General features: G+C 46.6%; 1 protein-coding gene across 1 annotated transcript in view; it reads right to left on the bottom strand.

Moving 5' to 3' along the window:
* TLL2 (tolloid like 2) overlaps positions 1 to 22391 on the bottom strand; it is a 182534-nt gene that overhangs the window by 112565 nt on the left and 47578 nt on the right. The window contains exon 2 of the mRNA XM_084632912.1: positions 8215 to 8325. Coding sequence (XP_084489038.1) covers positions 8215 to 8325 — 111 coding nt within the window. The remainder of the gene's footprint in view (positions 1 to 8214; positions 8326 to 22391) is intronic.

The following is a 22391-nucleotide window of genomic DNA, read 5'->3' as shown; positions in this document are numbered from 1 at the left end:
TTTAGCTTGTATAGAGGGCCTTCATCACACTACAGAGCTGCAGTCCCTTAAATCAACTAAACACAAAGGGGAGAAAGTCCCCATTCGTTAAAGCATTTTAGTCACTTATTAATTGTAATAATTTGCATTACAGTAGCACCTAAGAGGTTCCATTGTGCTAGGAGCTGTACATGCAAAGTCCTTATCTTTACTAGAACCTTCTAACTTGTGTGAAAACTAAAAACTGCCTCCTCTTCCCCAGGATTTTACCTGGAGTTCACACACCTTTATTTGTAGCGATGACAAGGGAACCCAAACAAGCCTAGCTCACATCTTTTGACATTGTTCTCCTGAGCTCTAACTGTCCAATGCACCAACTGGGCTTAATGATCTATATTCTAGGCTCCTGGCCCTGCATTGCACTCAGCACATATAGACACACACACCACTTCCCTGTCAGTGCCTGGGAAGTTGCTGCCTGACAAAAACTCTGTTCTGAGACAACAGTGTGGCAAACCCCACCAGAGCACATTAAATGCAAATAAAGAGGCATCACCCTACGGAAAAAGAAAGCGACAGTGCCTCTCTATAGAGCACAGTCAAAACTGCTCCTTGAACTTGGCCCACTTCTGGACACTTCAGTTCAAGGAAGATGCCAACAAATGCTAGGGGTTCATATACGGACAACCAAATTGATTAAAGAGCTGGGGGAATTTCCTAAAGCAGAGGGCTTCCAGAACTAATCTTATTTACTTAGTTTTACAACAGGAGCTAGCATCCTGCAGCAGGACTGGGATGTAAAAATGGCACCGACCTACTCAACAGATCTGTTTCTGGTGTGTTTTCACAGTCAGATACACCCACTTTAGACTGAATTAGTTATTACTGCTTTTTTTTATCTCTATGTCCCCTGAAGACCCAATTCCACTTTAGGAGAAGGAGCTTAGGGTTGCCAGGTGTCCGGTTTTCGACCGGAACACCTGGTCAAAAAGGGACCCTGGTGGCTCCGGCCAGCGCGGTTTAAAGTCTCGTCAGCAGCGCAGTGTGGCTAAGGCAGGCTCCCTGCCTGCCATGGCTCTACGCAGCTCCTAGAAGCAGTGGATTGTCCCCCCTCCAGCTCCTACATGTAGGGGCAGCCGGGGTCTCCACACGCTGCCCCTGCCCGAAGCACCAGCTCAGCAGCTCCCATTGGCCTGCAGATGAGGCAGCACACAGAGCCGCCTGCCCGCTTAGGAGCCGGAGCGGAGCGGAACTTCTGCTTGAGGAAGTACCCCCCAGAGCCTGCACCCCAAACCCCTTCTCATGCGCCAACCCCCTGCTCCAGCCCTTATTCCCCCTCTCGGCCACTGAACCCCTTGATCCCAGCCCAGCACACCCTCCTGCACCCCAAACCCATCAGCCTCACCCCAGAGTCTGCACCCCCAGCCGGAGCCTTCACACACCCCCGCAACCCAACCCCTGCCTGCAGTCCCCTCTCACACCCTGAACCCACATTTCTGGCCCCACCCAGGAACCCACACCCCCAGTTCAGAGCCCTTAACCCCTCCCATACCCCAACCCCTTGCCTCAGCCTGTAGACCCCTCCCGTACTCCAAACCCCTCAGCTCCACCCCCCAGCCTAAAGCCCCTTCCTGCAACCCAAACATGTCATCCCTGGCCCCACCCCAGAACCTGCACCCACAGCTGAAGCCCTCACCCTCTCCCGCATCCCAACCCACTGCCTCAGCCCAGAGCCCCCTCCCGCACCCTGAACTCCTCATTTCTGGCCCCACCCTGGAGCCTGTAACCCCAGCTGGAGCCCTCATCCCCTTCCACACCCCAACCCATTGAGCCAGCCGGGTGAAAATGAGCAAGTGAGTGAGGGTGGGGAGAGCAAGTGACAGAGGGAGGGGGTGATTAAGTGAGTGGGGGGGGCCTCAGAGGAGGGGTGGGGCAGGGGGCAGGGTAAGGGTTTTGTGCGAGCAGAAAGTTGGCAACCTGAAAGGAGCTGGATCCTTCTTGCTCACCCTTAACAGAAGACACTACTAAGTTCTAGCCAGTTACACCTGTGAAAATTCACTGAGGGCAATGGGCTTGGACAGGCAACACAGAGGCCTGCAGGACCATTAGTAATAATTCAGCTGTAGACGACAATAAGTAACAGCAAGCCCACATGAGGTTTCCAAGATGGCAGTGAGGTGAAAAAAATATTTTCATATGTAAATAGATCAGATTTGATCTGCAGTCACAGCCAGAATAAACACACAACTCCAAAATAGGTTTCAGAGTAACAGCCGTGTTAGTCTGTATTCGCAAAAAGAAAAGGAGTACTTGTGGCACCTTAGAGACTAACCAATTTATTAGAGCATAAGCTTTCGTGAGCTACAGCTCACTTCATCAGATGCATATCGTGGAAACTGCAGCAGACTTTATATATACACAGAGAATATGAACCAATACCTCCTCCCACCCCACTGTCCTGCTGGTAATAGCTTATCTAAAGTGATCATCAGGTGAGCCATTTCCAGCACAAATCCAGGTTTTCTCACCCTCCACCCCCCCACACAAATTCACTCTCCATCAAAGTGACTTTGGATGGGCTATCACCAGCAGGAGAGTGAATTTGTGTGGGGGGGTGGAGGGTGAGAAAACCTGGATTTGTGCTGGAAATGGCTCACCTGATGATCACTTTAGATAAGCTATTACCAGCAGGACAGTGGGGTGGGAGGAGGTATTGGTTCATATTCTCTGTGTATATATAAAGTCTGCTGCAGTTTCCACGATATGCATCTGATGAAGTGAGCTGTAGCTCACGAAAGCTTATGCTCTAATAAATTGGTTAGTCTCTAAGGTGCCACAAGTACTCCTTTTCTAACTCCAAAATAGCAATTTACAGTCACACTTCAGAATAGATGCACACAATGCAAAAAAACAAGAGAACTGAGGTTGAATAGTAAGAAAAATATCTTATGGTGAAATGCAGCAGACTGGAATACGACAGTCCCACTACAGGAGCCATTTAAGATTTGACCAAACAAAGCACTTTGGAACAGATGTTGGAGTGAAGTCTGCAACGGTCTCCATGGGTTGGATAAGATATCAACTAATTAATTGGTGGTTTCCGATCATGACATTCCTATTACAAGAATGTATTTCATCACTCTGATACAGAATTAATCTCTGCTGTTGGCAAATATTCTCAAGGCTCTGCATTCTAAAACACTTAAGCTGGGCTGATAGAAGTCAGCGTGTAGACACCTAAAAATGTTCGTGGCAAAATGCATGGCTAAGATGTTTAGCTTGAAGCAGGCACCTTGCTTCTGCCGTCCTTCTCAGCGGTGTTTGGAAAGTCTGACTTTTACTAATAAATAAAAGAACACAATACTTAGCTTGTGTGAAACTATACAAAGCTGTGGGCTCAGACCTACAACTCTTACTCATGTGAGTAATCCTCACAAAGGTAGCTCTGTTGAAACAAACAAGACTATGTCGGTGAGTTAAGGTTGCCAGATAAGGCCCTATATCCCAAAAGGATTTAAGTAATCCAGGGCAGCAGATGGTATATGGTATAAATTACAGGACTGTGCCAAGTCACTGTGTTAAATTAAAGACTGATTACGTTAAAGGGTTCAGTCATGACAGAGAAATTCAGACAAGAAGAGAAGTTCTAAGTGGAAATCAGAAGTGGAGGAGAGAGTTGGAAGATGTAAGATGGCAGCTGCAGAGGAGAATGCTCTTGAACCAAAAGTAGGCAGTTTGTGTAAAGCCAGTGCTAGATGAATAGAGAATGAAAAAGAGGAGAGACACACAGTATTGACAGACAATGGAGGCTATTCAAACTAAGAGATGGGAACACTGAACTGTACTGTATTCTGAGCCATTCACTGGAGTACAAAAATGCCTTCTCCCTAATGGATTTTACCCTCAACATCCCAGAGAAGTAGGGAACCATTATCCTCCTTTTACAGATGCAGTGTTGCCAGCTCTCAGGATTTTACCATAAGCCTCATAATATTTGGTTTATTTCTTAAAGTCCAGCTGCTAGAGCCAAGAGATTGCAAGAGAATCTCAGATTTCATTCTTAAGAAGTAACCTCCTAACTCTCGCGGTTGCTGAGAAAAACTCACAATTAGTGACCCAAGAACACCCTAAGGGTGTTCACTCAGAAACCAGATGACAAAATAAATCCAAACTATCATTTTATTAACATCAGTGACAGGGAAGGGTTAACCCTACATTCTGGGCTGAGGAAGCCACATCCCCTCAACTCTACTGAGCGTGCTCCAAATGCACTAGCGTAAAAGGGAGCAGCTCAGCTCCATTGGGGCTGACCACCGGAGAGGAAGGAATCAAGCTGCAGGCTCCAGCCAAGGATCAGCCAAAGACCGAGGCCATGGGAACCAGAGACGCCGCAACTCAGGCAGGTGTCAGGGTACCCACGGAGGCTCCACAGAGTCCAGAGTCGCCAGGGACAGCGCAGACCAGGGAGCCTGGAGATAGCAGACATCCAGTGGGAACCATGGTAGGAAGCAGCCCAGGGGAATTAGATAGTGGCCCAGGTGGTGAACTGGAATTTTGAGTCAGCGTGTTTTGGTCGGAACCCCTGTTGACTTACTGGCGCACACTCCCGCCACTACCAGAGCCCTGGGCTGGAGCCTGGTGGAGACGGAGGCCCCAGGCCCCCCTAGCCAGGCCACCACCACCCACCCTTTTTGTGCATGCTGGCCCCTTTCCCCAACTGAGGCCACTGGGCCTTACTGCCCTATGGACTGGGGCGAATCTATTGACTTTGGCCACTTGGCCTTACTGCCCTGCTAACATGGGCAAATACATTTACTTGGGCCACTCAACCTTACTGCCCTGCTAAGAGGGGTGAATCTATGGATTCTGGCCGCTAGGTCTTACTGTGCTGCCAACTGGAGCAAATCTATTGACTTTGGCCATTAGGCCTCATTGCCCTACTAACAGGATTGAGTATATTGACTTTGGCTACGGAGGCATAGATGCAGGTTACATATGCCCCACCCCTACACCCTAAGGGACATGGGGCACACTCGCCCCGCACTGGAGGGGGGTCTCTCCAACCCTGTCACGATATCTCATGGTTTTTTAAGGTAGTCTCATCATTTTTGGAGTTGTGGCTCATGACTTATGAATGCATGGGGCTGGCAATGCTGCAAATGGGGAATGCAGGCACAGGACAGATTACGTGACTTGCTTATGGTTGTGCAGGAAGCCGGTGGCCTGAGGGGCCAGTCTAGTGCCACATGCACTAGGCCAGTGGTTCTCAACCGTTGTGGGCCACCTATACAGCTGCGTGTGTTATGTGGGCTGCATGCACACAATAGATATACTACCTGCATGGCCCTGAGGATGTCACATGGGCCACACTGTGTGCTGATTGGGCTGCAAGCAGTCCACAAGCTGAAAACCACTGCACTAGGCCACCCTTCCTTCCCAGTGGAGGGTGATATGGCTGTGTCTCTTGACACACACACACGACAGGCAGCAGCATTCTGTTCTGGAATCTAAAGGGGTGGGGTTAGAATGGTAAATCTTCAAGAGTGGTGGACACAGGCTGGCTTGCAATCCATGTCAGGCAGAGCTGATACATGACTGTTATGAGGCTCTATAATCAGAAAGATCATGTTTTAATTAAAGAGCTACTTCACTATCGATAGGAACTTGGAAACTGCAGTCCCCATCAATCACCTGACAGCGGGGCAGAGGAAAATAAAACATGCCCAACAATCACCAATTGCACATTTTTCCCCCCAGCCAAAAAACATCTTCTGGGAGAAGGAACTCCAGGGACAGCAGAATGCAGGGCCTGGTAGCTTGTTCAGGGCTGCAGCTCTCTGATATGAAGAGGCCGGGTGTCTGTATATATGTATTAAGTACTTCCTCCTCGAGACAACTAATCCGATTAGCAGTTTTAGGAAACTTGGAAATGTTATAATCCAAGGGGCCCCATTCATAAAACATCTTGGGCTGTTTCTGCACAGAGGTCACATTCTTCCCACTAGAAAGAAAAAGCCCAGAACCGGACTCTCCCACAATAGAGTCCCCCTCGCCAGTTCACAGTCATTCACCCTCCTCAAGTGGACCACCCTCTTTCAATTCCCTCAAGGGAGGAGCAAGCCCAAAATACAAAGAATCAGCCCCTTCACCCACTGTAAAGAACCCACAGCCTGTCAGATTTGTAACTCTCTGGGGCGGATACAGACTGGCTCCTATGTGCTCAGCACAGGAGCAAAACAAAATAAACCCACTAGAAAACTCACAAAATTTACTAATCTGCACTAATGGGGATGCAGGGATTAATGAATGTTGAGGTGGGTGGGACCAATGGAGTGATGTCACACTCCCCATTCACCAATCCTGGAGTGCTCTATCGTACATTGGCCCTGCCCCTTGTAATAAACAAATGGAACACAGCAGCGCTGGTGTAAGACTGGTCTTTATTACCAGGCCCCAGCCACTTGACATGAGTTGGAAGTCACAACAGACCAGTACCCCTGTCACATGACAGATGAGGGTTACAGAAGCTCAACACCCCTGTCACCTGGCCAGGATCAGCATCCACTCGCTGCAGTGGCTATTGTCACATTCCCCCCCCCCTTTTTTTTTTTTAAATCAAATGCAAACAGCACAGTATCAATAGAAAAGCCCCCAACCGGACACTAGCACAGCCAAGTGCCACATCTGCTTTGTTCCACTAATACCCTAGCAGCATCTAGCCCAAGCAGCTTAAAAATAGGATTGTGGCAAACAGAGCCCCCACCTTCTCCTCTAAAATCTACTTGTCATCTGCCCAGGTTCACCACTTACAATGGTTTGCTTTGCAGGCAAACCTCCAGTCATGCCTCACAGCAGGAATGCTCTTCTACCAATCCGTAACCTACGATTAATGTGTTGAGTAATAAGGAGAACCAGGATAGGGACACTAACTGGGAGAAATTGACAAAATGGATGCTATTCCTGCTATGCTGCAGTACAAAGTGCCTGCCTAACAGTCTAACTAGCTATGTTGGTGGCAGAAGTGTGTGAGGAGGGGAGGGTAGACATGTTCTGCCTCCTCCACTCAGTACTCTTGGGCTGTGGGGGGAATGGGTGTGAGTGGGCTGGGGGGGGGCACAGCTTGGCTCTGAGGGGTAGGGGGTGTGAGTGTCTGAGCTGAGGGGGCCCCATGGCTGGGCTCTGGGGGGAGGGGAGTGTCTGAACCCCCCCCCCCAAGCTGGGCTCTAGGGGGAAGAAGGGTGAGTGTCTGCCCCTGCCTTGGCTGGGCTCGAGGGGCGGGGGAGAGAGAAGAAGGGGGCAGAGAAGGAGGAACTGGATTGTCGTAGGGGTTTCTTTAACTCTCTACTCCTGGGAGAATTTGTGTGTGTGTGTGTCTGTGTTGTTACAGACATACTCGCTGACCAGTATTTTTTAATAAATTACCAAAATAATTGAAACTGGCATGATTATATAGTATTATTTTGACAAAATTGGCAGAGTTTTAAAATATTGTGTGCAGAATTCCCCCAGGAGTGACCTTTCTCTCACAATAGCACGGAGCTCCCCACAAGCAGTAAGGACTGAAAACAGCCCTGCTAGTGCTGGAGTGCCGAGGTGCCCCCGTTTTAGAAAAGCAGGCGCCTAGAGACTACAGCGATAAGGGCCATGCAAGGAGAGAGATGGGTCTGGAACTGATCATCAGCTGTATGAGACGGTCCAACTTCAGCCTTCCTGCAGGGTTTGCTGGGGGAACTGCCGCATTGAGATATGCACACCGCAGAAATGGCAAATTAAGAAATGTGGAGGGGGAAGCATCATCAGGAGAAGGGGATGTGAGGAAAGCAGGAATGTGCACAGGCCTGATGAGGAGAAGAATTGTGTTTAGGAGACTGGGGTATAGAAATTGGGGAACCCTTTTCCCAAGTCTCTGAGCTCAAGGATTTCTCCCCCATGCCCTTCACGGAACCTTCTGAGCACAGACGCCCAAGCCAGCATACAGCCACAGAACCTGTAAGGACCAATGAGAGTTGGGGTCAAGACACCTACCAATGAGAATTCTTGACATGAGTTTTCATAATGGTGCAGAGTCCAATCCTCCTCTGATTGGAATAAGCAGCAAAACTGCCCATGCATTTCAACGGCTGCAGGATCATGCCCATCCTTAGCAAATGAGATTGAGGGGCTGATTCTTCAGATCTACTCTTGCAATAAAGCCTATGTAAATAAGGCATTGTCTCTCATATTAACTGCACTTACCTGTAGTGTGTCTTGTATTCTCATTCAAATGCTTTGTTAAATCAATAGTTCTGTCTATCTGAAACAGCTTCAAGTCCTCTTCATCTAAAGCAATATCTCCCCAGAAGGCAGCTGGAGACAAAGGCAAAATAAATTACAGTTAGTTCAGCTCTGTTTTGGAAGACAATTGTCAGTCCTATAAAGGACTGTATATGGTCCACATTGCAACCAGAATTACCCCTGCGGACTGAAAGATGGTAGGGACTGGGAAAAGGTCATAAATGACACCAGCTTTTCAAATGAGGCTGGAACTGTCAGACTAATGGAGGCCAGATACAATGTTTAAATTAAGCCACTTTTGCTGAATAACCAGAATGGAGTCAAAGGAATTGAATAGCTAGGATTCCTCATGCCCTCCTTTGTTTTATTGCTGGCTCCAAACCAGGGGCTTAAGTGGTACAATTCGCCCTTTATCCACATCTCACTCTACAACTGGGGCAATTAACCGGCATTTCCCCCAGCTAAAAAGGGAAAATGTCAGCCAGTTTGCAGCTCAGATTTAGATTTGAACTGTGTATTAACACCTTGCACCAGATACTGTAAAGTGGAGTTTTGTAGGGGGAGTTTTGTAATTGGGTCCAGCTTGCAATTTCTAGAGAGTTTTAATTTTGTTAAAAGCCTGGAGTTTAAGACAGGTGCCATAAAAATAATAAAACAGGACAGATCCCTCAACGTTTGTGACATGGAGAAATAAAGCCTATGAAATCCTTTCCATGGAAAAAATGACAGCCAGATTAGAATCAAGATGACTTTGTGATGTACAGTTACCATTTTTGGAATTTCAACCAAAGAAACACACAGATAATGAGAGGAGGTTGATCAAACACAAATGGCTTTTTTAAAGAGAACACAGGTTTTGAATAAGATTTGTTAGTACTTGCATGGAAAGTTTGTGTATGTTAATGATAAAACAAAAGATTAAATAAGAAAATAATGAGGCAAATTCATCCCAGCTGTAATTCCACTAAAGTCAAGAAGTTATACAAGGGGTGAACTTGACTTGTTGTCACTAGAAAGGCTTGATTCTCCCCCGCCCCACCACCGTCAATTTAATGCAAGTGTTTGCATAATTGAAAAAGGTTCCCTGCAGCATGGAAAACACAAACAACCAAACTTTGCTAGTGTCCAGAGCATAGGCACTGGAGCACCCATGGGGAAAAGTTGGTGGGTGCTTTGCACCCACCAACAGCCAAGCTCCCCTCCCCTCCTGTCCCACATCCTCCTCCCCAGGCGCCATGTCCGTGCTCCTCCGCCTACCTCCCAGCACTTCCTGCCCAGCTGTCGCCAAACAGCTGTTTTCACACTCGGGGGGCGGGGCGGAGGAGGAGCGGGAATGTGGTGCACTCAGGGGAGGAGGTTGGGAAGAGGTGGGGCTGGGGCAGGGATTTGGGGAAGGAGTTGGAATAGGGGCAGGGAGGGGGTGGGGACTTGGGGGAAGGGGTTGGAATGGGGCGGGGAAGGGGTAGGAAGAGGCGGGGCCTCATGGAAGGGGTGGAGTGGGGGGTGGGGCCAGGGGCAGAGCAAGGGGTTGAGCACCCACGGAAAAGAGGAGAAGTCAGTGCCTATGGCCCAGAGGACATCATGCTTCACTGACCACTCCAGCTTTGTTGCCAAGACCACATGAAATCAAAAAGGACCCCAACATTAGAATGAGTGAAAAGATATATAGAAAAAAAGTTTAGTTTTTTAAATATATGATAACTTGGGTAAGGGATTTCCCCCCAAATACAATTTTTATATTTTAAATCTCCCTTTAAAATGTAATTGGCAGGGAAAAAAGCCACACAGCTGAAAATAAAGCGAATTTCCTGAGAGATCAGAATAGCCAAGGAACAAAAGGACAGAAATTATGCAACGGGACACAGAAATGAGTGACTGACTTTACTTGATTAACAAACAGGAGCAGTTCACATCTGTATAGCCCCTTCCATCCAAAAGCCCTTAAACTTGCACACAGCTACTTCTGGGGCAGAGGGCAGCAACCAAAAACTTTTCAGGGCACATCAGCGGGAGGAGAAGCCATTCTTTGTCCAAACCTCCTCCTTATAGGAAAGTCCCACAGAGCAGAGAGGACTGTGGCTTTTAGAGACTCAAATGAGACACCCCAACCCCCTATGCTGAGTGGAGCTCAGTTGCTTGAGAAGGAGAAGAGGATGTGTTGTCCCCTGTTTAGATTTGAACCTGTGACTGCACTGAGTCTAGGACCAACTCCTACTCTCACTGATGTCAATGGGACTATACTTGTAAGGCAAACAGAAGTTGACCGCTGGTGATTAGACCATTAAGCGAACCCTCCCCTCTTAATCAAAGGGAACTTTAACTGCACTATGGGTGGTAGTTGGCCTCTACACCAGCTGCCCTGTAAGCTGAGGAGACCAAAAGCTATCCCAAAAGAGATGATCTTTCTCTCCCCGTTATCACGAACCGCCAGACACAGCATCCCAGTTTGCCCCCTTCCCTCGGCCAAAATCATCTCAGACTCCACCCTGTGGAGCTGCCAAGCATTTCCTGACTCGGCCACAGATTCGCTGTGTGAGTTCCTTCACCTGTGTCCCAGGTCCCGCCCTCCCGCACTGTAATACTGTGATAACGAGACATTTTTCAGCCAGCACTAGAGGGAATGTAAATATTTTCCACAGGTTTCTCACACTTTTTTGTTTGTTTGTTTCATTCAAAAATTTACCTGGAATTTTTCATTTCTGAATAAATGATTCAATATGAAAGTTGTCAGGGGGTTGGCCCTCTCCTGGCCCTTTTTCCAATGGAAAAAAGGGGAAGAGACCAAGGTGTGGGATGGGGGGAGGAACCAAAAAAACCAAACAAACCTGAGGACACATTTTTGTTTCCAAACAAAATGACAGTGTAATTAGTTGAGAAATCAAGTTAAGGAAACCAAAATTTCAGTGAGTGTTTCAAAAAAAACCCATTTTCGCCTCTGCTCCTTTCCTTTGTAAGCTACATACCACAAACTCAATCAAACAGGTCACAAGCAACAGAATCTCATCTACATCATTTGCTAGTCATTATTATTTGTGTTTCAGTGGTACCTAGGAATGCCAGTCATGGCCCACGACCCCTGGTGCTAGGTGCTGTACAAACACAGAACAAAAAGACAACCTCTGTCCCAAAGAGCTGACACGCTAAGTAAATACAACCCAATGCCTAACACAGCATACATAATGTGTAACCAGCTAGAACAGTGTCAAATCACAGCCAGTCAAGCAAGCTTTGCTGCTTTGCAAGGCCAACAAGCTTTGCAAGGCAACAAGCAGAGCTAGCTGGAACTTACAGAAAACTTTGAAGTTTCTCCTCATAACATAGATCAGCCCACAAAGTCGGACATTATGAACAGAGTGACTGTCCATCCTCAGGATGAAGGGCTGGAGCCCATCATCATCAAAGCACTGGCCACACGAGCTTTCGGCACAGCACACCCCAGTGCTCCCAGATTGATCCACGCAATGCAGCTCAGCAATCCATCCTCTTGCAGTCCTGCCATCCTGGGACAGATCAACGGCCCATCCCATCAGGTATCTCCTCTTTCCAACAGTAAAGAACAATGCATGCTTCACAGAAAGTCAACAACTACAAAATACAGCTATTCTACTTAGATGGTCAGATCTCTGGGGGAGGGGCCCCAATCCCTAACTAAGGCCTTTCCTGTCCCCAACTGGTAACTAGCTTATTCCCCAAAAGAGTAAGTGGATGAAGGACGGGCTTGTAGCCAAACCTCTAGACAAGAACTGGGGAGACCTGGGTTCAATTCCCAGCTCTACCACAGACTTCTAGTGTGACCTCAGGCAAGTCATTTTAATCCAGGCACCTTAATTCCTCATCTGCATAATGGCGCCAATAATTCTGTCTTGTCTGTTTACATTGTAAGCTCCTCCCAATAACGACTGTCAGGATCTATGTTTGTACAGCACCTACCACAGTGAAACAGCCTCACTCTCAGCTGGGGTCTCTACCAAGCACAAATGAAGAAAACAAGATGTCTAGCCTTTGCAACATGTGTCTTAGATACTGTACTGGCAGAAACTGTGATTCATATAAATTGTTCATCTTTTTTGGAGTGTCACTAAATCACTTGGAACAGTCCAACATCCTGCATTAGAGTGTTCCACAGGGGAGTTCTTATGCCACAAAAAAGACATTCCTTGTGCTCCAGGTCTCCTCTCCTTAGCTATTCTTAGTATTTGTTTGGTTCAATTTACTCTGCTGCACTACTTCAAAACCCCAAACAATTTTCTTTTATCTACTTGAAATTGCCTTTTAATTACAGTAAGTGCCCTCATTCTTTGTTTACAGGAGCTCCTAGGGAGCCCAATCCACTCCACTCTTTATTTTAATACCCCCCCCCTTACATGGGCACTTTTCATCCATACAGCTCAAAAGACACAAGTATCATCCCCATTTTACAGATGGGGAAACTGAGGTTAAGGTCTTGCCCAAAGTCACATAGCAGGGTTAGTGTCAAGAACAGAACCCAGGCCCTCTGACTCCCAATCCCAATCCACTGAACCACAATTTTATTCACCTCTACTCTATTTCCACCCTCTTTTCCAACCAAACAACCCTATCTTCCCCCCTAATTTCACAAAACATACGGAGGCCGCTATTGGCTCCAATTATTTTCATCATCTCTTTCTCAAGAACTTTCCTATTTCTGCTGTGTGTTATTTTGTCTCTTAGAGGAGGCAATCAGCACCAATCACGAGATTCAAGATGAGGCCAGGCCATGGATTTACATAACACCGCTGTTGCATTTTCCATGTTATTCTATATCCCCAGGCAGGAAGTTCCTCCAGCCCCAGCGAAGGAATTTGTTTTGCTCTGAAGTCGTGCATGATTCTGAAAAATGGCCTGCGACAAAAGCAGAATTGCTCCAACATTTATTTCCAGTCGCTCTTCTGTTTGTTCAGGCACTTGCAGGGAGCTGTCCCTGAGTAAAGGCCAGGTCCTTTTTTCTAAGAGGTTACAACAAGTTCCAAACCTGTCAGCACATGAGTTGTATGAAGCATCTCAAAAGCACCCAAAAATTCTTGCTTTAAATTTAACAGGAAGATTTCCCAAGAAATTCAGAGAGCAAAACAGCAGACTAAAAGAAGCTTATTAACCCACATCTCTCAAACTGACTTTTTGCCAAGAGCAGGTTCCAAATTACACACAGGTACAGACTACAACATTAATTGCAACAATGTACTAGCTTTTGTTTAAAAAAAAAAAAAAACAACTTCTAACCTGCAATCAATTCATGTGGATGCCAATTTAAGCCAGGTGACATGAGATAGTTAAGCTTTTTCTTCCCAGCTTTTCAAGCAGTTTCCTTTTTGGTAGAGGTCTCGGTCTGAACATGTTCTACACATTTATTCATACCTTCATTGTGTGCAGCACTCAATAGCAGTATCACAGCTGGCATAGGCTGCAGCGATGCTGCACTGATGGAAGATGAAAATAAATCCTCCTATTCAGGGAAAAGCAGAGCTGTTTCCCTATATAAGTTTCACTCACATCCAAAGCATGTGAGTTCCTTAACATCCCGTACTTTACCCACAGTAACTAACATGCATGGCTCTTAACCAATTTCAATCCCAAACTACATCATCAGAACAAGAAGCTTCTCTAGCTTGTCATTCCACTTCCTCTGCCCCTGCAATCAGTAACCAGCACCTGTTGGTTAACAGAACATACCTCTCTGACCCTTTGTTTTTCCTGTTGGTCTTTTCTTCTGCAACTGTTCTGAGTGAGAAAGTTTGCTTTTTAAGTAGTGCAGGTTGGAATTTTTATGAGTTTTCCTCAACAAATTTTCAACAGCTATTTTTTTTTCTTTTTTTGTGAAGAATTGTGCCTCATATTTAAAAAAAAATCATTCCCCCTCCCCCCCCCCAAACCATTAACATAATCGCTCATTTACCTAGAAACAGGTTTTTGGTAGAGGAAACATTTTGATAAAGTCTGAAAGTTTCAACAAAAAACAAAACAAAAAAAATGGGAAAAAACCAAGAAACCAACAAAGCAAACAACCAACAACAACTGGAAAAAAAGAAAAACAGGTCAAATTCAGACACTTCATAATAAATACAGCTTCATGGTTACAGGGGTTTTATTTGCAAAAGTAGAAGTGCTTGCACAACTGTCTTGGAATCTCTTTAAAGACCATGACTACATGACAGCTTAAGTCAGAGGTGGGCAAACTAAGGCCTGGCCCTTGAGCTCCCAGCCAGGGACGGTAGCCCCTCCCCTGCTATCCCCCCTCCCCCGCAGCCTCAGCTCGCTGCACCGTCTGTGCTCTGGCCCACCGCTCGGGCCAAGCTGCGAGCTCCTGCTGCTCTGAGCAGCATGGTAAGGGGGTGGGGATAAGGGTCAGAGGGTTCCAGGGGGCAGTCAGGGAACAGGGAGGTGGTTGGATAGGCGTGGGAGTCCCTGGGGGCCTGTCAGGGGGCGGGGTGTGGATAGGGGTCAGAGCAGTCAGGGGACAGGGGGACTTGGATAGGGGGTGGGGTCCTGGGGCGCAGTTAGGGGACAAGGAGCAGGTGGGAGGGTTGGATGGATCAGGTGTTCTGAGGGGGGCAGTCAGGGGGTGGGAAGTGGGAGGGGTGGATAGGGGGCAGGGGCCAGGCTGTTTCGGGGGGCCCTCCATACAGTTTCGCAACCCCGATGTGGCCCTCGGGCCAAAAAGTTTGCCCACTCCAGGCTTAAGTGGACATAAGTTATGTCACTCAGGAGTGTGAATTAGCCACCTCCAAGCAATAGAACTCATGCCAACTTAAGCGCCAGTGTGGACAGCACTCTGCTGGTGGGAAAGCTTCTTCCTCCTGCCCAGATAGCTACCGCCGCTCGCGGGGGCTGAAGTAAGCAAGCCGACGGGAGAGCTCTCTGCTGTCAGCTTAGAGCAGCTACACTAGAGAGCTTACAGCAATGCAGCTTCCACTATAAGCTCTCTAGTGTAGTTGTTTCCTCACATTTCCTTCCTGCAGTTTACAGACGTTTCGGTCATTCGATCAGGGAGCAAACACACTAAACGTCACTCAAGTGACCAGTCACACACACTATGAGCCACACAGACAGACATGCTTTGGGAACCACCCAATAAACTCATACAGGTTCAAAGTAAACTGATGAAGATCAAAGTCTGTTTCCACATAATTCGTGAACTGAAAGAAAGCACTAAATCCACCAAGCAAATCATTAGCTACAACTATTTCACCTACCTCTCGTCTTGTTAACGTATTTCAGTAACACACAGAAGCCCCAACTGAGACTGGGGCTTTATTAATTTGCATTACAGAAGTGTGTATAACCCCAGCTGACATCAGGGCTCTATTGCACTAGCATTGTCCCAACACGGAGTAGGAGACAGTTCCTGCCCCAAGAACTTACAATCCCAATAGACATGACCGAGTTAGAGAGGGTCCCAGAGGCGCAGGGAAAAGAAGGGATTGCCCATCCCTGCGTTCCAGAGAAGATCAGTGACAGAGCCAGGAACGGAACCCAGGTCTCAAGTGTCAGGGCAGTTCTGTGTGCACCAGGGCATGCTGCCTCTCTATAGTTTCAGCACCTCACAGCTGCAGCGGGCTCCTCATTCAAAACATTGCGTCTTAGTCAATAGAGCACCGGAATGGGACTCAAGAGTTGGTCTGTGTTATACAGGAGGTCGGACCAGGTGATCACAATGGCTCTGGAATCTATTTGTGGCTCTGCCACTGAACTGCTGTGTGACCTTGGGCATATCAGTGTCCCTATCTGTAACATGGGGATAACGATACGCAAGCACTTTGAGAGCTAGTGACGAAAGCGCCGTAAGAACTGGGTGGTTATTATTGAGATACACTCCAGTGCAATTTCTTTGGCAGAAACAGGTCTAAAGGAGATAGTGAGAGCAGGATTTAATTGCAGTGGACTTTTCAGCATTAATTTCCCCCCATACACACTTATCTATATTGTGCACCTGTCAATTAAAAATCAGTCATGCGCACCGCCAATACAACCCCCCCAAAACTTCACATACATGGCAAAAAAACAGACACACTTTGAACTCATCTCTCATTCCTAGAGGTGGTGGCCCCAGAGCAGAACAGTGCAAGCAAAGATTGCCATGCCATTGCCTACGCTACCCCTGCTGTGTGTGTTACAGGGGTTTATATAAAAGAGGACCCTGCTTATGTGGGTGTATGTACATGGTCAATATAAAGAGTGCCATCGACTGGCACATAATATAACATTGTTCATAAGTATGTCAGACCAATCAAGTTAGTGTGGTGCACAGCAATTGGCTTCCATTATACAGCTCTTAATACTATGGACACAAAGGACAAAAATTTTCAGGGCTGTCACTATCTTTCACTAGTGCTAATCCTCTTGCATTTTTTAAAATAAACTAGCAACTAAGACAGCCCTTTGCCAAGGGCCTCCATATGTCACGAGTGTGTTGGTCACTCACTGAACCAAAGCACCCAGCTGATATTTCTGCTGATGATCTGTGCAAACGCCACCAACTCAGGAATAAGAGGACAATGATTTTGGATGAGTGGGCTGAAAAATTCCCCTGGTTAAAAAAAAAACAAACAAAAAGAAATCACTGTGCAGACAGGAAGAATAAAGCCCAAAAATAAGTAAGCAAAGGGCCCAAGAAACCTGGTGAAAAAGGAGGACACCAAATGAGTACTTTGGAAGCAAAGGGGCCAGACGCTGAGCTTCCTCAACTCCCTCTGAGTCGACTGGACGTGGTGGGTGCGCAGCACGGCTGTTCAGTGCTCAAGCATAGAGAGAAGGAGCAAAGAGAATGCTACATTCAGGTATTATTCCTTCTCCACATAGACTGTGCTCTCTCATCATGCACTTCCGAATGTGGAGATCTCTAAATTCCTATACATAATCCTACTACAACGCCCCCTACTGGGAAACTATTTATCCTAACACCACAGGATCAGGCCGGAATTAGCATTCATTCCAGTTGGCACTCGATAAAACACTTTTGTGAAAGATGACAATGTGTTAATGAACGAGCTTCTCATGCCTGGATTTGTCCAATGCTGCGATCAGGCATCTGAGGATATACAATGACCCGCTTTAAGGAACAATACATGCTCTCCCCTGGCTGAATGCTGTGTTATTTTAGCTGAGAACGGTGCTATTCAGTGGCATGGATTATATTGTCTGCCATCATTAGGTTAGCAGAAAGAAGATCTAGGCCTTTTTAATATTCAGAACTTTCCTGCTGCTTGCTGCCTCTTAGTCTTTACAGACATGAAAAAGGAAGAAGGATTCTTGTGAATCGTTGTGACTCCAGTCTGGTCAACTACATAATCCATTCCAGGGTGTGGAGAGCAAGTCTAGAAGGGTTTAGAAAGTGCAGAGAGCCCATATTGTACTCAGGAAAGCAACTCCCCCTATGGACTCCAATGACTGACCACTTGCACTGTGGCTTCTTCGTAAGAAAGAACATTACTGTGGTATGTCCACACACTGTGGTATGACAGCTCAAAGTTTAGAGCTTGTCTTCAAACAATTAGACAGCAGCAAACCAGGGTGTGAATCTAGTCCACACTAGCTTGCTGTGTTGTAACCGTCCAGGAGCACCCTACTGACACATGCCTGCTAACAGTTCATTAGCTAGGACTAGATCAAGGTGCTCTAACAAACAGTCAGTGAGCATCAGACAGGTATACGGGGACTGCTAGTCTGCAACAGGCTACTGTATGCTAGATTCGCACCCCAGCTTGCAGATTGTGTAGACAAGCCCTAAGTGAAGTGGCGTGGCTCAATGGTTTAAGCGTCAGGTTTGGAATACTGAATGTCCAATCATAGAATCATGGAATATCAGGGTTGGAAGGGACCTCAGGAGGTCATCTAGTCCAACCCCCTGCTCAAAGCAGGGCCAATCCCCAATTTCTGCCCCAGATCCCCTCAAGGATTGAACTCACAACCCTGGGTTTAGCAAGCCAATGTTCAAACCACTGAGCTATCCTTCGCCCCATTAATCACAGGCTCAGATTGCAACTGGGTTAACTCACTGCTTCATTCTTCCAAGTCGATGCAACTTACTTACTTTTCAGAACTAAAAACTCCTCTGCCCTGGGTGAACGTTCAATGCCCAGTGGTGTCTTTCATAAGAGCAAGGATTTTGACCTGGCTTCCTTGGCCAAAACGTCCTTTCCCCTTCACTGTCAGACAGTGCGCTGATTGCCAGCCTTCATCAAGCCGGCAGTGCATGCAGGGAGTTTTAAAGGGCTTTGTGATGAAGGTACCCGTCAACATGCCAAAGTGTCTATTTAAATTGGTCCCTCCCTACCGCTATCTTCATGGCATACCCTAAGTCAACAGTTTAAGTTGATCTGGAAAGCTCAGCATCTTATGGATGAAAGGTAAAACCCAGGCTCTGGATCAAACTGAAAAAGTCTTCATCCCTCTGTTCATACACATCTCTCCATGTGCTATCCCTTAGCATTTAGGGAAGCAGTTTGCATTTAAAGGATTGTAAAAAATGAAGTTATGTTTGATTGCATTGACTTAATGGGTCCACAGGCAACAATATCCTCCTTCAAACACCAAACCTTGACTACAGGTCTCACCTGTTGTATTACATGGGGCCACGAGTCTTGCAGCTGGCACTCTAAGTCTGTAGGTGCAGGAGAACTGTTTGTATATGAGGCTAGCCTGCTGTCTTGGTTATATGCAGTTAAATGCCACACAGAAGTCGACTGATTCCAGGAAGACCTGAAAACCTCCTTCAAAGCCAACTTTCTTGGAAGAAGTGCCCCCTTTAGGATTTGTGATGGTTAAACGAATTATTCTTTAACCACCTAAATCACCACTTATTCTAACCTACCCACAATAAGAAATGTGAAGACTAGAATTTGCTTTAAGCTCACATTACTTTGTCCCCCTCCTAGCCTAGGTAACTACACTTGATCTTTGGAACATTTAGTGTTGGCCTAGCATCCAGGGACTTTAAAATGTTCTTTTCTGCAGTGTATCAGAGTCAGGCTCTACCATCCATCACTATAATAAGGCACAGCAAACGAAAGCCACGTACTGCCACTGCGCCCATATTACCAATGCAGACTAGGGCTGCTGCAGCCAATTAATCTAAAGCCTCAGCCTGCTGTAGATCTTCTAGTTCCTGCAATCTCAGGCATATTCATTCATTTCTTATTGATTTCAATAGAGAAACAAAACCTCTAGGGTTGCATCCCCAGAGGCTGCTGGGCAGGAGCCAGCCGTTTCCCATTATACGGACACAGTGCATAAACTCCTAGCTGCATAGTGAGGCATTTATGTCTAAATATAAATAACCAATTAGCAGGCTGGAAAAACTGCTTTGGGAGGAGACGGGTGTGAATCTCTATTCCAAGCCAGCCACAAACGTACTGACACAGAACCAGAGATGGAACTTTGAGGGCAAAACCCAGAGGTGGGGAGGCTGGAGAGAGACAGAAACTGGACAACCTGTCAGTTTGGTCTGCACTTCTATTTACATATTTCCCTTTCTTTTGAACTAAATCCCAGAGAGAAACTCCAGGCAGGCTCCAGTCCTGTCCCAAGTGGATAGAGAAGGTTACGCAACACCCTGCACACCACAACAGGCAGGACGTGCACAGCTCTGAAATGCCTCTTGTGAGTCACAGCCTTTGAAATGGTCTTACGAGGCAAACCAAGCTTCTGGGGTCCATAGCTCCCTAGCTCCCACACCGTGCTTTTTCATCAGTAGATCTCAGAGTGCTTTGCAAACAAGGTCAGCATCATACCCCCCATTTTACAGACAAGGAAACAGGCACACTGAAGGGATTTGCCCAGGGTCACCCAGAAAGTCAGCGGAAGAGCTGGAAATGAAAGTTTCCTGCATCCCAGTCCAGCCTCCCACCGCTACTCTCCAATTCACCTCAAAAAGCCAAGGGAGCTTTCTTCAGGAACAACATGACGTTATGAAAGTTAAATGAGAGTCCAGGGGCTAGAGCACTGGGTTGGGACTCAGAAGTTCTGGGTTCTATTCTGGGCTCCACACCTGTACAACGAGGATAATAGCACTGGCCTACCTCCCAGGAGACAGATGCTAAAGACTGTAAGGTGCTCAGATACGATGGGAACAGAAGCCAGATGAAGATCAAAGATAAAAGGCCTTTGGGAACCATCTACATGAGACGCACCATAAATAAATACAGATTGTTATTAGACAAAGAGGCAATACCCTTCCTAACTCTCCCTTTAGTCTTCACAATGCCCTGTCCCCCAAGAAAGCTGGAGATTTACATTCAAAACTCCGGTTTCAGAGTAGCAGCTGTGTTAGTCTCTATCCGCAAGAAGAACAGGAGTACTTGTGAAACCTTAGAGACTAACAAATTTATTAGAGCATAAGCTTTCGTGGGCTACAGCCCACTTCATCGGATGCATAGAATGGAACATATAGTGATTGATAGACAGACAGACAGACACATACAGAGAAGTTGGAAGTTACCATACGAACTGTGAGAGGCTAATTAGTTAAGATGAGCTATTATCAGCAGGAGAAAAAAAAACTTTTGTTGTGATAATCAAGATGGCCCATTTAGACAGTTGACAAGAAGGTGTGAGGATACTTAAGGAAATAGATTCAATATGTGTAATGACCCAGCCACTCCCAGTCGCTATTCAAACCCAAGTTAATGGTATCTAGTTTGCATATTAATTCAAGCTCAGCAGTTTCTCCTTGGAGTCTGTTTCTGAAGCTTTTCTGTTGCAAAATTGCCACCCTTAAATCTTCTACTGAGTGGCCACAGAGGCTGAAGTAAAAAGAAGAGTACTTGTGGCACCTTAGAGACTAACCAATTTATCTGAGCATAAGCTTTTGTGAGCTACAGCTCACTTCATCGGATGGTAGGCTGAAGTGTTCGCCTACCGGTTTTTGAATGTTATGATTCCTGATGTCAGATTCTGTCTGCTTCCCAAGATCCATAAACCTGGAAATCCTGGACACCCCATCATCTCAGGCATTGGCACCCTGACAGCAGGATTGTCTGGCTATGTGGACTCTCTCCTCAGGCCCTATTCTACCAGCACTCCCAGCTATCTTCAAAACACCACTGACTTCCTGAGGAAACTACAATCCATCAGTGATCTTCCTGAAAACATCATCCTGACCACTATGGATGTAGAAGCCCTCTACACCAACATTCCACACAAAGATGGACTATAATCCGTCAGGAACAGTATCCCCGATAATGTCATGGCAAACCTGGTGGCTGAACTTTGTGACTTTGTCCTCACCCATAACTATTTCACATTTGGGGACAATGTATACCTTAAAATCAGCGGCACTGCTATGGGTACCCGCATAGCCCCACAGTATGCCAACATTTTTATGGCTGACTTAGAACAATGCTTCCTCAGCTCTCGTCCCCTAACGGCCCTACTCTACTTGCACTACATTGATGACATCTTTATCATCTGCACCCATGGAAAAAAAGCCCTTGAGGAATTCCACCATGATTTCAACAATTTCCATCCCACCATCAACCTCAGCCTAGACCAATCCACACAAGCGGTCCATTTCCTGGACACTACTGTGCTAATAAGCGATGGTCACATAAACACCATCCTATACCGGAAACTTACTGACCGCTATACTTACCTACATGCCTCCAGCTTCCATCCAGGACACACCACACGATCCATTGTCTGCAGCCAAGCTCTACAATACAACCGCATTTGCTCCAATCCCCCAGACAGAGACAAACACCTACAAGATCTCTATCAAGCATTCTTAAAACTACAATACCCACCTGGGGAAGTGATGAAACAGATTGACAGAACCAGAAGAATACCCAGAAGTTACCTACTGCAGGACAGGCCCAACAAAGAAAATAACTGAACACCACTAGCTGTCACCTTCAGCCCCCAACTAAAACCTCTCCAGCGCATCATCAAAGATTTACAACCTACCCTGAAAAATTATCCCTCACACTCACAGATCATGGGAGACAGACCAGTCCTCGCTTACAGACAGCCCCCCAACCTGAAGCAGATACTTACTAGCAACCACACACCACACAACAAAAACACTAACCCAGGAACCTATCCTTGCAACAAAGCCTGATACCAACTGTGTCCACATATTTATTCAAGTGACACCATCATACAACCTAATCAAATTAGCCACACCA

This window comes from Lepidochelys olivacea (assembly GCF_965140295.1).
Source record: "Lepidochelys olivacea isolate rLepOli2 genome assembly, chromosome: 7".
Lineage (NCBI taxonomy): Eukaryota > Metazoa > Chordata > Testudines > Cheloniidae > Lepidochelys > Lepidochelys olivacea.
The sequence above is the reverse complement of the archived record's forward strand: the minus strand, read 5'-3'. Positions and strand labels throughout refer to the sequence as shown.